The following is a 14,978-nucleotide window of genomic DNA, read 5'->3' on the forward strand; positions in this document are numbered from 1 at the left end:
TGGTGCCTCACAATGAGGTGTCCTCTGTGTTAGCGTTGTGTTGTGACCAAAATACCCAACAAGAACAACTTAGAGGTCAAAAAGTTAATTGTAACTCATGGTTTTAGAGATTCAGTCCATAGTTAGCTCTGGGCTGGAGGTGAGACCATCATGGTGGAAGGGCATGATGAGGGAAAGCTGCTCAGCTCATGGCAGAGGCACTAGGGACAAAATATAATTCCCAGAGCCATGCCCCTAGTGACCTGCCTACTCCTGCCATGCCCCACCTGTCTAGTTACTACCCATTAATCCATTTGATGGATTAGTCCATTAATTAAGTTACAGCTCTCATAATCTGATCATTTCACCTCTGAACATTGCTATATTGTCTCACACATGAGCTTTTGGGGGATACCTCATATCCAAACCACAACATCCTCTCATGGGTGTGCATGATACCATTCCCATTTATCTACAGAGGATCTCTCCGGGTCTTTAAAAATGTTGGTTCTCTTCATTTCAGGCCCACAGAGGTGGGGAAACGGTTTGGAAAGCTAGGGCTCTGGAAATGGCTAATTATTGACTTTTCTTGCTATCAATATCCTGATTAATGCTCCTTATAGGAATTGATAGCTGAGTCAGTCTTTGGTTAACATTTATCTATTGCCTCTTTCAATCTTGATATTGACTGCTAAGAGTCAATATCTGCTGCTCATTCAGAAAACGAAGGCATTTTCCTGGAGCAGCATCATTTTTCTTGTCCCCTTACCCCATCCCTCAGCAGTATCTATTTCAGAGGCAGAGACAGTGGCTTGTAATTGTTTTGGGGGTGAAGAGAAAGTGCTTTTGAGTTCTAGGTGATGACAGCAGTTTAAGTTCTAACATCTGCCAAATGCCGAGCACATAACCACGTGCCAGACACTGCTTTATGTTGAGCAGCTCACTGAATCCTCAAACCACCATTTTGCTTATGAGGAAACAGAGAGTTTATGGAACTTCTCTAAACTCACTCACCACAGTGCCCCATCTCCAGAAGAACAGTTTCTACAGGCTGTCTGTGTGTTAACTGCCACTATGCAGTTCATCTTAAAGCAGCCAGTGGATACCTCATGAGGACTAGTGTGTGCCTAGTCCCCCAGGCATGGCTCCTGTCCTCTATGAAGCTGCAGCCTAAGGGAATAGACTTGGAGGCAGTCATAGGCAGCTTTCAGAGCATATGGTATGTGCCTTCAAAGGCTGGAAACATTCCTGTGGCCTGATGTGAGCAGGGAGGACAGGGTCTTGTGAGATGGGGCAGGGATAAGGAAAATGAGAACATGCAGGAGGAAATGGGTATGAGCAAGGATGGGGGTTCCTTGGAGTTTTGTGTGCTGGGCTACAGAGAAGGGACAGTGAAAGTGGAAGAGGTGCTGGCAGTAAGTAACAGCTACAGAACAAGTAAGGTACCAAGGGAAAGCACTAGCCTGACCAGGGCAACACAAGGAGCCCCAGAGGCCTCAGAGAGGACTCTGCCCAAGCAGGTATGCAGAGGTTGTACTGCTCTGGTGCTGGGGAAGGACTAGAGGGCAAGAAGCTTTTTGGTCAGTGTCCTTTCACTAGAGAAGGGGATGTGTGGAGTCCTGCTGACAGAGCTTAGGCAAGTGCTTAAACAGTGCTGGCCCTTAGCCTCTGGAATCTACAGGTAGGCGGGACAGAGAGTGATCTTGTAAAGATGTACCCCAGAACTGTAATTGCTCTTGGAGTTCTTATTTCTAGGACACACTAATTGTTCTAGAAACCACTATGAAAAGCAACCTGAAAAAATTTCCTGCACTCAGAACCCTTTTTTGTGAGAAGCCAGATAAGCAGTCTGGACCTGAATGTTCAAGGCCTGTGACATTCTAGTAGCAAAGGCCAGTTGGGGCAGCACAGAGTAGAGCTGCCTGCTACTTCCCATTTACTCTGTTTTTCAGTTTTAATTTGGAAATGAAAATGCAGATGATAAACCCTAATAGTTCAAAAAAGCATAGAGCACAGTTCTCCCTCTGGCCTAGTCCCTGCTTCCATTCCCTGTTGCCATGATGCCTGGGTGAGAGCATAGACCCCTACCTCAAATGACAGTCTATGGAATGTACCCTCCCGGTCCACTCCTTGTTTTCCCCTCTTAAAAGTCCATCTGGGAAATAGTACCATGACAAGGTTCTTAAATGAATTTCCTCTTTACATTATACTCTTCCAATCATTTCATTTCAGCACCATCTCTGATTGTTCACCCCATCCTGAGATGAATTAAGAACAAATGGCTGTGGTTTTTCATATTAAAACAAACATACACATTAACCATTTCCTTGTACGTTAATTTAGAGTCCTTGAAAGCAGTGTTTGGTGGTGCAGAAGGCCCTACCCAGCTGCCAGCCAGGCCAGGGGTTAGAACAGGTTTGGGGGCCTTTCTCAGGCAGCTCCCTCCACCCCCTTCCCGCCTCAGGCCTGAACTTCTGCTGCCTCAGCAGAAGGCTCTGGTCCTTTTTCTCCTATTGGGGTCAGACAAAAGACCCAGACCCTATCCCAAGGCAGAGACTGCCTGTGGGGCCGCTCTGGGTGCTGTGTTCCATCAAGGCAGGTCTGGCAGCACTGAGGTTAATCAAGTTCAAGTGCATTTTTTAAACATATGTAAACTGTTAAGTGTAACAGCAAAGAATAAACTATCGGGGGAGGAAACACCAGGTTTTTTTGTTGCTTTTCTCCTCTTTTGCCTCTTACATACATCCCTCCATCCAGTTATTTAGGTAGAGGAAATAGGGCTAAGGGGGAAGTATTGTTTTCTTTCCCTAGTAATCAAGTCTGCTGCACTTTTTATTTTGTAATAGTATAGTTGTAGCCTCAGTAAAAATAGCTTGTATTTATCAGTTTTCAATTCAATGGTAACTCATTAAACCTCACAAGCCTGAGAGGTAACCTCAAACCCTACTTTATAGAATGGGAAACAGAGCCTTGTCTCACAGCAAAGTGCAGGAGCTGGGTCATCAACCCAGTGCTGACAGCTAACCGCAGCTCTAAGCAGTGTGCATGCTTGCTGCCTCCACTGCAGACAGGCAAGCCTGCCTGATGGGGAGCTCTTCAGGCATAGGGCTGGGTTGATGGGTTAGAGCAAGGTAATATTTGCCAGCAATCACAATATGCCCATCTTGTTAATGTGTATGGTATAAAATGTCTTTTTTGTTTATTGTTAAACATGGAAGACAGCATCCTCTAGAACTTACTTTAGAAATTCCCAAGTTAAGCTGTGTTTCTGGCTTATTGGAAAACTGTGGGAAGGTGGGAGACTGGACCAGATGCTGCCTCTGAGATCCTTGACTCTTAGACTTGACAGCAAGGAAAAAGCTTGTCAGACTCTGAACCATCTCTGGTGAAGTAGAAGAGTGGTTCATGAACAAAATACTTTGTATTTGATAAAGGAAATATTTTCTTTCATCACTGCCATAAGCTTTACTTTCTCTGTAGAATGCTTAATTCTTTTGAAGCCCCTGGGATAGGCAGATTGGGGAACTTCACTGTGGCCTAGAGTTTGGTTGATAGTTCTGCAGTGTCATTCCCTGTCACCCTGTGGAAAGGTGGGGGTGATTCTGAGCTGCAAACACTTGGGGTCAACTAGGGAATTAAAGAGGCTGTGGTGTGGTCAGGATGCAGGAAGCTCTTAACAGACGCCCTGCCATTGGGGTTGATTGGGTTAAGGTCTTCAGAAATGGTGTAAAATAGCTCTGAACCCAGTGAACTGCTGATGGAAGGATGGGAGATTTGAAAGAAATACAACAAACAGATTCCTTATCGTGTTTCTGGCTTTGTAGCAAATATCTCTTTTCACCTTGGGATTACATGAACATTGGCTTTCTTTGATTTCTGGTTGTTCTTTTCAATCTTTCCTTTGTTAGATGAGATGCTTCAAACAGGTCTGTAAAATCCCAGAATCTTTCCTGTTGCAAGGTTTGTGTTTGGAATTTGGCGAAGCTTCTGCTCATCACCTGTTAGCTGTTAGAAGTCTAATGCTATAAACCATGACTTCATCTCCCTAAAGGAAGATAGGAGAAATGCTTCCATACAACAGATATAGTTTAGTTAAAGCCTGGGGGTGCGGGGGTGGTATGTGGGAGAGAAAGACCCTAAGCTTTAAGTCTTGGGGTGAACTTGGAAAGTAGACCTGTCAAAAGTATTCATGTTAGGCAGCTGGTATATAGTTGAAAGGGCTGCCAAATCCTGCCATTATCCAGGACAATGGGAATCTTGTCAAGTTGCCTTAAACCAATCATGTTCAATGAGGCTGGGGAGCTTTGGGCCTGGGGGTGCCTCTACAGTGCTTGCTGCTCTCAGGAGAGACAACGTTGCCCTGCTGGCCCCCACCACCACAGATGGTGAGCCAGCTGCTTACTCATTGTTAGACACCGGGTCTGGCCAGGAGTGGGAGCCAGTACACCCTGGGGTGTCCTGCAAATCAGATACTACAACAAACAAAAAACACCTTAAAAGAATAACTAATGAGTTGGCCAGTATTGCTCATCATTCCACTTGTCCCTTTTGTGGCATTTATAATTGGGAAACTTCCCACACTCAGAATCCTCTCCAGAGCTGACCCAAGAATACTGGACCCCAGAGCAGTCCACTTCTGATCACTGGCAACAAAATTAAACTGTTGCTGGCCTCACAGACTTGGCTCCAGGGGCTGGAAAGCATAGTAAAGGCTTCTGCTTCTCCTTCTAATTGCTCTTTTCCAGTTCCCTGGATATTTCTGACAGATTCCATTTGTTTTGGTTACAGCCTCCAGGGCTGTGGCTCCTGAAAATCCCACCTAGGGAGGGTCCAAGGGTTGAGTTCTGGAAACTGTGGAGAAAAGGATTTTTACTTGTAGATCTGGTATTTTCCTGGTTCTCTTTCTCAGAATCATTTTTCTCTTAGATTAGCCAGAGACAAAAAATTAGAGACTCACAAAACCTTCCAAAATGTGAAATGAACTAAATGCACAAACCCCTACTATGTAGGAAGGTGAGGGTTCCATTGAGGTTGGGACAAAGAGAGCAGGTTCTGGTCTAGCCTAGAGGATGGCCCGCTTGCTAGTGGGGGCTGTGGGCCCATCCCAGGAGAATAGGGTACAGTGGCAGGAATCACCATGCAGCTCTGGGACCTTCATGACTTAGCTTTCCATGTCACATACAAAGCAGAGAATCACTAACTGGGAGGAAGACTTCATCAGGATCTCTCCTTTGGTGGCATGTGCCCTGCCCCAATTCCTTGAAAGTATATCACCCTTTCTGCCCCTCCATCCCATGAACATGTGCATACCCTGGATAGCAGATGGAAGCTATTTCATCTTGTTGAGTTGCTGGCACTTTGTATCTCTCCTTATCCTCTGCAGCAGGCAGCCCTCTCTTAGCCAGGAAAGACCTTTATGATTGCCATTTCTAAAACTGGGCTAAGGATGAAAGGGTGGCTATTACTGATACTCAGCAAGGGGTGAGTTTGTGCTGCGGGTTCCCACTTTTGTTAGCAATCAGGATGTGTCTTCCATCTTTCTTGGCCATTGTAAAAATGCCCAGGCCCTTTGCCTGCTTAGTGCAGGGGTAGGGTGGAGCGTGGAACACGCTTCTAGTAAAAGGTGTGTCTTCATCTTGTATGTCCCTTGATGCTGGTGTTACTGTGGTTACTATCCATCTGGAAAAAATGCAAGAGTAAACAGAAGATTAAGTGCCTGCTCAGCTAGCTGGGTTGTGACTCTGTGCCCCTCTCTGTTACTCTTACTGGACAGAGCTCCTGTCTCTGCTTGCAGAGCTGAGGGCTCACTCTTTGGCAGTAGGGGGCTGGGGGCTGAAACAACCATCTTGGGGTTTTGCAGGAAGGAAGAAGTCCTGGACTCCCACGCTCCTTGTAAAGGAGGTGGTGGAATGTGACCCTTGCCCTGCACTTTCCAAGGAGCTGAGATGCTCCCTGTCCCTCACTCCATATGCCCCTTCATTGCTCATTGCGACTCCCAGATGGATTTAGTTTGGTATTCGTACTCCAAACTAAAGTAGCAACATGTGAGTACAGTTCTGGACATTTCCTCAGTGGAGAATCTGAGAATATTGAACTTGTAGCCACAAAGTAAGATCCTAGGATAAAAGGCCTGTGGAGGCTGGGGAGTATGTCCTCTGGCTCCTGGGGAGTTCATCTGTGACTCCTTGGTCCTGGGGTTCCTTTTGGGTCACTCCATTGCTTGCTTTCTTTGTTTCACACATGCCTACCCCACTCAAATCCAGGGATCCCACACATACTCAGGCTCTTCCCCAGCCCCACACCATTTAGGTCTTTTGATCCATCATTTTCCTTGCACAAGAGAATGAGGGCAGCTCTGCAGAAAATGAAAAGACCACATCCCTCCCCTCCCCAACCACCAACGACCACTTGAGTCCCATCTTGCAGAGGGTCTTCCGCTAACATGCTGGGCAGGAAGTGGAAAAGGCTACTTCCACTTTCTTGAGAAGCTGCTTTCAAATGATTTTCTTGCCACAGAATCGGTCTTAGTAAAACAGGTCACTCTGGTGGTCATATTCACTCTTTCTCTCTTTTTAATGAGGGACAGGTAAGACTTTTTTTTTTTTTTTTTTTTACACATGATGGTCATCAAATTAAACTCCTGCATATTCTGGCTCTGGAATCTCATGGCCTTGTGTTTCCCTGTGGCCTCAAAAAGTAGAGGTATGCTGCGGGAGGGGAGGATGCTGTAGACACCAGGAAGCCAACAAAGTGGTTACAGCTCCATGGTGTCAGATGCCCCTCCAAGACCTTGCTGCATTGGATTCCAGCACAGGGATCACTGTGACTGGTTGTCCTTCCTGCTCTCTTACTCCTGGAGGCTGTGCTCTTATGGTGTTCAGACATCAGCTTTGGCTTCCTTTTGGGCTTTTTGCCCTTGATGGAGATGGACCTGTCTGCTGGGCATCAGGACACATTACCATGATAGATTATCAGAAAGCTTCATTTAAACTGGCAAACTCAACTGTACTAAGGCTGTAGGGGAACAGCCCTATGAGACTGACAGGTAAAGGTGGCTCCCCACCCCACCAATTATTGCATTTAAGTACTGGCCAGCTTCCCTGCCTGGCACTCATGACTCTTGCAACATGACTGAAGCCCAGGGAAGGGAGGGACCCTGTGGTACTTCTGTAGCAAGGTATATGCAGCTCTGCAAGTGATCTCCCTGTTGACCTGGGAACATTGAAAACACAGGGGCCTTGGTACCTCTGTGTCCCTCTCTTTAAGCACAAGGCTGTGTGTCTCAGTGTGGTATTTTTTAAACAAATGAATTCCTGGATTTAGCAGGGAAATGTGCTGTTCCAAGTATGACTGTTTTTTTTTCCCCTGGCCTGTAGGAAGGTGCTCATGAGTAGCCAGGTAGCTTTTCAGCTTTACACACAAGTAGCAGTGTTTCATGTGGGGTTCAGCTGCCGCCGTTAGTACCTCTTAAAAATGTATATACCATGTAATACTGTAAATTTCAAACACACGATTTTTGTGCACCTAGCATTTTGTCCCTAATTATATCATAATGATTCCAAGTACTGACTTTGCTGCAGAGATCCAGTGTTTACAACACAACTAGAACATTAGAAATTCTTACCTACAGGCAAGAGGTCAGGCTTGAGGTTGGCCCAGAGAGTACTCTGGCAGGACATCAGAGACAAGGCCTTGGCAGGGGCAGAATCACAGAAGTAGGCACTGTAAGATACATTCTGGAACAGTCTGCATACCTCATTAAGAAAATAAGGAGGTGAGGATGAGATTGACAGGTTACCAAGAGAACCATATTGCAAAGGAGAAAAAGCATTTTGTCAGAGTGCACATCCTACTTCCACCATTCTTAGTGCCATGGAAGACATGTCCCATTCTGTCAGACTCCTCCAAGGGCACCAGCTGTGGGTCAGGCTCAGAGCCTTCTAATTTTATCTTTTCCCTCATGTTTTTTATTCTAAAAATTTCAAATATACAGAATGCTGAAAGAGTATTCTTTTTTATTTTTATTTATATTATTTTAAATTGACAAATAATCATATATATTTGTAAAGTTAAATGTGCTGTTTTGATACACATACATTGTGGAATGAGTAAATCAAGCTAATTAACATATCTATCACCTCATGTGCCTATTTCTTGGTGTTAAGAACATTCACAATCTATTCTTTTAGCAACTCTGAAATATACATTATTATTAAGTCTTGTCACCATTCTGTGCTAAAACTTAATAATTTCTAACTGAAACTTTGTACCCTTTTACCAACATTTCCCCTTTCGACTTTCTTCCTCCTCCAGCCTCTGATGACCACTTTCTACACTGAGTTCAGCTTTTTTAGATTACATACATTAGAGAGATCATGCAGTATGTATCTTTCTCTACCTGGCTTGTTTCACTTAAACATTTCTCTTAGTGTCCAGTTAAGTCCAGCGTCATCATAGCTGGACATTTGTTATTTTAAATGACAGGATTTCCTTGAAAGAGGAGTGCTCTTATCAGATACTTTGATTTGACAACTGTTAACATTTTGCCACATTTGCTTTACTCTATAGACAGACATCAAGGTGCAGCAGGCCTAAATGCTTCAGTATGAATTTCTTAAGAACAAGGATATTCTCCACAGAATGGCAATACCAATCTTACCCTTAGGAAAATCAGTTCCCAGGTATCTGATATCCAGTCCATATTCAAACCTCAAGGGTGTCCAGAATGACTTTTGGAGGATCCCATCAAGGAGTGACACATTATATTTGGTTGTTATATCTCTTTAGCCTTTTCAAAATCTACAACATCCCACCATTTTTTTCATATTGCTATGACATTGACTTTGTAAAGTCCAATCATATCCTACTTTTGAATCCAAGTGTACAGGTGTTCAATTTTTAAAAATTAATTTGTTTTAATTAGGTATATATGAGAGCAGAATACATTTTAATTCATTGTACACAGTTGTAGCACAACTTTTCATTTCTCTGGTTGTACACAATGTAGTGTCAGTCTTACATGTACCTAGGGTAATGATGTTCATCTCATTCTACCATCTTTCCTGCCCCCATGCCCCCTCTCACAATCTCCTTTTCCTTTGTCCCATCAAAGCTCCTTCATTTTTCCCATGTTCCCCCCCATTATGGATCAGCCTTTGGTTTTTTGGGGATTGGCTTACTTTGCTTAGCATGATATTCTCAAACTCCATTCATTTACCTGCAAATGCCATAATTTTATTCTCTTTTAATGCGGAGTCATATTCCATTGTGTATTTATACACATAGTTTCTTTATCCATTCATCTATTGAAGGGCATCTATGTTGCTTTCACAGTTTAGCTATTGTAAATTGAGCTGCTATAACACAAGGATGTGGCTACATTACTATAGTATGCTAATTTTAAGTCCTTTGGGTACAGACCAAGGAGTGGAATAGCTGGGTCAAGTGGTGGTTTCATTTCAAGTTTTCTAAGGAATCTCTAAGATTTGGGCCTACCTTTTCCTCTATATTTGGGCCTACCTTTTCCTCTATACTGCTTTCTAGAGTGGTTGTACCAATTTGCAGTCCAACCAGCAATGTGTGAGTGTGCCTTCCCCCCCATCCTCGCCAACATTTATTGTTGTCTGTATTCTTAATAACTGCCATTCTTAGTGGTGTGAGGTGAAATCTTACAACAATTTCGATTTGCAATTCTCTAATTACTAGAAATGGTGAACATTATTTTTATACATTTGTGGATCGAATGTATATCTTCTGAGAAGTATCTGTTCAGCTCCTTAACTCATTTATTGATTAGGTTATTTATTTATTTATTTTTTGGTGTTAAGTTTTTTGAGTTCTTTATATATCCTAGAGATTAGTGTTCTATCTGATGTGTGTGTGTGTGTGTGTGGCAAAAATTTTCTCCCCAAATGTAGGTTCTCTTCACCTCATTGATTTTTTCTTTTGCTGAGTCCATCCCATTTATTAATTCTTGATTTCATTTCTTGTGCTTTAGGAGTCTTGTTAAGGAAGTCAGGGCCTAATATGATCTAGTGAAGATTTGGGCCTATCTTTTCCTCTAATAGGTACAGGGTCTTTGGTCTAATTCCTAGGTCGTTGATCCACTTTTGGGTTGAGTTTTGTGCATGGTGAGAGATCGGAGTTTATTTTCATTTGGCCGCATATGGATTTTCAGTTCTCTCAGCACCTTTTGTTGAAGAGGCTATCTTTTTTCCAATGTATGTTTTTGTTGCCTTTTTCTAGTATGAGATAACTGTATTTATGTGGGTTTGTCTATGTGACCTTAAACTATACTACAAAGCTATAGTAACCAAAACATCATTGGCACCAAAATAGACATGTAGACCAATGATACAGAATAGAAGACATGGGTATTCAATTTTTATTCAAGCAACAGAGATTTCACAAGTCCACACAGTATCAAGACTCCCCTTCCTCCTTGGTCCCTGTGTTACTAGAGACATGGGAGCTGTGAACTCTTAGGGGCTACTGTGCTGCCTCAATGGGGTTGGCTTTGCCTGTGACCTAAGTGCCCACTGCTTGCAGCCTTTTCTAGGAAATGGGAGCTAGAGCTAGGTTCAGATCCCAGCCCTACCACTCGCTCAGTGATCTGCAGCTGGTCTTTTCTTTCCTCTCAGCCTCAGTTCCTTCATTCCAAAACAAACAGAGTGGTTCCACAGGGCCTCCTAGGTCTCAGCTTGCCACTAAACATTTCCTAGACTGTACCAAAAGCATTGTCAGGAAGATCTACCTGTAGTTTCTCACCTCAGGGCAACTATTTTCCCCTGTTTCCATGCTGTGGATGGGGATGAGGACACACACAGACCTCTGATGCTCTAATATGATCACATACTCTTTTCTGCTCCTCAGCGGAGATCTTGGAACTGGCTGGCAATGCAGCAAGAGACAACAAGAAGGGACGGGTCACACCCCGGCACATCCTGCTGGCTGTGGCCAACGACGAAGAGCTAAATCAGGTATGAGGCTCTCCCTTCCACCCCAGACACTAAGCATATAGTCCAGGAGAGAGCAGTCCATCAGAGAGGCTGTAGTGGTTGGCTGGCTAGCAAAGCTGCAGATGGCATTTTAGACTGTGAGCAACTTGCCTGCTGTCTCTGGTAGTTTTTCCTCAAGGCCGTACTGGAAGTTTTGGGTAAAATAAGGTATTTGGCTCTCCCTGGAGAAAGAATATGATCTGAAGTCCATTTGATTAAGAGACTCTGAGGACTTGATCTCTGTATAGTAGGCCTGAGTTCTGTCAGTGTCCTCATAGGGGCCATGGAGGCAAGAGCTGTACCAGCCAAAAGCAAGAGGACACATGGGCAGGGCTGACTTCTTGAAGGTCAGAATCATGGCGGTCTGGCTCACCATCTGCTACTTTGGTTTTCCTGCAAGCTGCTAAAAGGAGTCACCATAGCCAGTGGCGGGGTGTTACCGAACATCCACCCTGAGTTGCTAGCAAAGAAGCGAGGATCCAAAGGAAAGTTGGAAGCCATCATCACCCCACCCCCAGCCAAAAAGGCCAAGTCTCCATCCCAGAAGAAGCCTGTGTCTAAGAAGGCAGGAGGCAAGAAAGGGGCCCGGAAATCCAAGGTATGTGATCTGACAGGTCATGTAGGATGGAGTAGGATGATGCACAGGTAAATGGGGCCCTAAGGAGGTCAACCCTTCAGGGGCTACTAAGGGAGGAACATGTAGGAGCTGTTTAGACAGGCCTAGCCAGCTCAGGTAGCCAGTCATGAGGGTCTCCCAGAGCCTGGACACAGTTGCCCTGTGGGCAAGCCGGATGGGATGGGATTTCAGGGAGTGGTCGGGGGCAGTGACAACCCTAGGCTGGAAGTACTGTATGCCTAGTGAAATGCACATGCACATGGAAAGGGGCTTCCCTGTGCTAGGAGATGGCCTGCTGCCAGTCCTGCTCAGGGACCAGACTGCCCTTGTGCCCTGATGCTCATTTGCAAGACATTCATTCTTTTGCCATAGCTATATGTCTGTCTTTGGGCATGCTCTGGCAGGGGTGGTCCGGAACTTCTCCTTTCAGGATGGGCGCTTCTATCAAGGAGGAAAAAAGATGCATTAGCCAGACACTTTCTGCCTGACCTAACTTGGGTGTGAGGTGCTCATCTTTTTGTGTTGAGGGAAACCCTATCACTAGGATGACCAGTACCATTTTGGATGGGCAAGGACCCTACATCCTAAACAGAACCCTCACATCATGGGGTGCAGTACTCTGCTCTCCTGTCTGAATGTCAGCTAGAACATGCATTCTTAAATGTTGTCACAACCTCTGGGGCCAACAAACAAGGGATCGTGCAACTCGGAGCTGACGTCCCTTGAGGTGCCTCTGAGGAATTTTCCTTCTGGCCTTCAGATGGACCAGAAGGAAGTTACCTCTGGCAGAAGGTGGCCCCTCTATCTTGTCAGACCCAGTAAGAAGTCCTGGAAGGGCCTTGTGGTATCCAAAGATATGGCATTGGGCAGTTGTTCCTCCACAAGCCCAGACCCTCTCCCCAGGGTGGAATAGTGAGGATACCTTCCAAAGATAGGCTTCAGTGGTCACCTAGTAAGTCTGCCAGCTCCTAGCCTGCAGCTTGTCCTCTTCTTGGAGCCCAGCTTTTATCCCAAAGGAGAACATCTCTAATCTTCTCCTATCTGTTTACACTATTTTGAGGCTTCCATTATTTGAGGTGGAATAGGCTGTATTCCTTGTACACCCTCCAGGTACAAAAAACATTCCTGAAAATGAAATTTACCTCTTGGCAAATCACCATTCACGCCAGGCCCAGAGTCTCTCCCTGTTCTTGCAGAGAGAAACTTAATATTGAAAACAGCCCATGCATTCCACCTGGTTCACAAGTCCTGGAGGAGGCTGGGGCGGCCAGGTAGGGACTTCACAGAATGTTCTATTACATTCCTGCTAACTATAAAATTAGCAGATCGAACTGTTCCTTTCCCCCTTACAACATTTGTAGTTGAGAGGGTGGCAGGGCAGGGAAGGTGGGGCACAGTGCTGTGCAACCTTCTTAAATGTTCAGAAAGACACAGAGGCGTCAAATCCATTATCTCTTGAAAGCAGGACCCAGGTGCCTGGATGCCCACAGCACAGGGCCCTGGCACTGGGTCTTTGAGTAGAACGGGAAAAGCCATGGCCCTGGCACTGGGTCTTAGAGTAGAACGGGAAAAGCCATGTCTTGGGCCTCGTCCTTATTGTAGCTGTGTCTTGAGCCAGTGCTCTTCTTTGAATGTAACACGCTGCTGTGAGAGTTGAGCATGTCTGTGGGACACCAGCATCTGCCAACAAACTAGGGCTGAACCTTGTTCCCTTGTGACTCTAGCCTTCTAGTAGATTTGGCCCAGTGACTTTCTGAACTTTCCAATTTACCAGGAATTCTTTCTCTTTAAGGGTGTGTATGTGAGTGTGTGTATGTGTGTGTGTGTGTGTGTGTGTGTGTGTGTGTGTGTGTGTGTGTGTCCTTAGCTGCTAGTAGCTATATTTGGAGTCAGCGTTTCTAATAACCATATGCCAATAATCACTCAAACACTCAACTTTTCCCTTGATTACAAAAGCAGGAAGTCTGTGATGGTGGTCTGTTTTTCTTCCACACAATAAAACACATTGTCTGCTTACTTACAGTATTTGGCTAACATTAAACCCTGGGGGGAGCTGAAATTGGAACCGTGAACAGCTAATTTTCAAAACATTTATTTAATGTAAATTGTGGTATCAGCTCCCAGAAACAGCAGAGAACCCTGCATTTCCAGGTTTAAGTGGATCATTCTGAAAATAACCTTTCCAGGGAAACACAGAGAAAGCCTTAGTAACATGCTAAAGCACTTGTAGTGAAAGGAGTCGGTATTTTTCAAGTGTCAACACTCAAATTCCAAATCATAATTTTCCCCCCAATTCTATGTAATTTGAAGGTTTTGAAAATCTTCAATTGTGGCAGCTGAGTCAGCTATAGTGGAACAGAGAAGGGAACAAACCCCATGGGAACTGTGAGTCCAAAACCCTGGCTGTGCCCCAGGGTCCCCCTCCTTGAGTGGCCTCAGGCAAGTCTCTTCCCCTCTTTGTGCCTCAGTTACATCTACCCTATAAAATGATAGGCTCTACTCTGTCCTTACACTTCAGTGGCTCTATGCATATTACCCAGTGTGTTTTTGCATAGGTAATATATATGCGTGTTTGGATAGTACACAAGTTTGCGGTAAAAAAAAATTGCACTGCCATCATAGTCTCTGAAGTGAGCTTTTATTTATTCATTCAGGAAGTATAAATAAATATATGCATGTGAAAGAATATAGATTTGCAAATACCTTCACATCCTACCTGTTCTTAATGGTTAAGAATTGACACGATGGAGTCAGCCACCTGGCTTTATATTTGAGTTCTGCTGAGTGATCTTGGCAAGTTACTAAACTTCCCTGTCATTCAGTTTCCTCATCTAGAGCTATAACACAGGGTGATTGTGAGGCTTAACCCATTAAGTCCCAAGTTTTTAATTCTGTGACTATTTCAAATATGTATTAAAATAGGTTGGACATCATCAGCTGAAGCTTATTATAGAATTTATTATTGATAATAATAGTAATAAAGTCATTGATAATAGTAATGAATATTTCACCTGTTAGTTTTCTTTAAAGAATAGAATTCTAAAAACAAATTTATCATAAATTTACTACAAATGGTAATGTTCAATTTAAGTTTTTATAGGTGTCCCATATATGGGACATGATGGTTTAAGAGAGAATTCACAACCAGGCATGGTGGCACCTGCCTGTAAATCCCAGTGACTTGGGAGGCTAAAGCAGTAGGATCACAAGTTCAAGGCTACCCTTAGCAAATTAGCAAGGCTCTAAGCAACTTAGTGAGACTCTTGTCTCAAAATAAAACATAAAAAGGGATAGGCATATGGCTAAGTGGTACTGGATTCAATGTCCAGTACAAAAAAATGAATTAAAAAAGAGAATTCACATAAAATACCAACAGCTGTGTCTAG

At 44.2% G+C, this 14,978-nt stretch overlaps 1 protein-coding gene across 5 annotated transcripts in view; it reads left to right on the forward strand.

Annotated features, from left to right (window-relative positions):
* Nucleotides 1–14,978, forward strand: part of Macroh2a1 (macroH2A.1 histone) — a 70,767-nt gene that overhangs the window by 22,568 nt on the left and 33,221 nt on the right. For all 5 annotated transcript variants that reach the window (XM_078048993.1, XM_078048996.1, XM_078048990.1 and 2 more), the window contains exons 3-4: nt 10,852–10,958; nt 11,377–11,574. In XM_078048993.1, coding sequence (XP_077905119.1) covers nt 10,852–10,958; nt 11,377–11,574 — 305 coding nt within the window. The remainder of the gene's footprint in view (nt 1–10,851; nt 10,959–11,376; nt 11,575–14,978) is intronic.

The sequence above is a fragment of the Ictidomys tridecemlineatus genome, chromosome 1 (genome assembly GCF_052094955.1).
Source record: "Ictidomys tridecemlineatus isolate mIctTri1 chromosome 1, mIctTri1.hap1, whole genome shotgun sequence".
Taxonomy (NCBI): Eukaryota; Metazoa; Chordata; class Mammalia; order Rodentia; family Sciuridae; genus Ictidomys; species Ictidomys tridecemlineatus.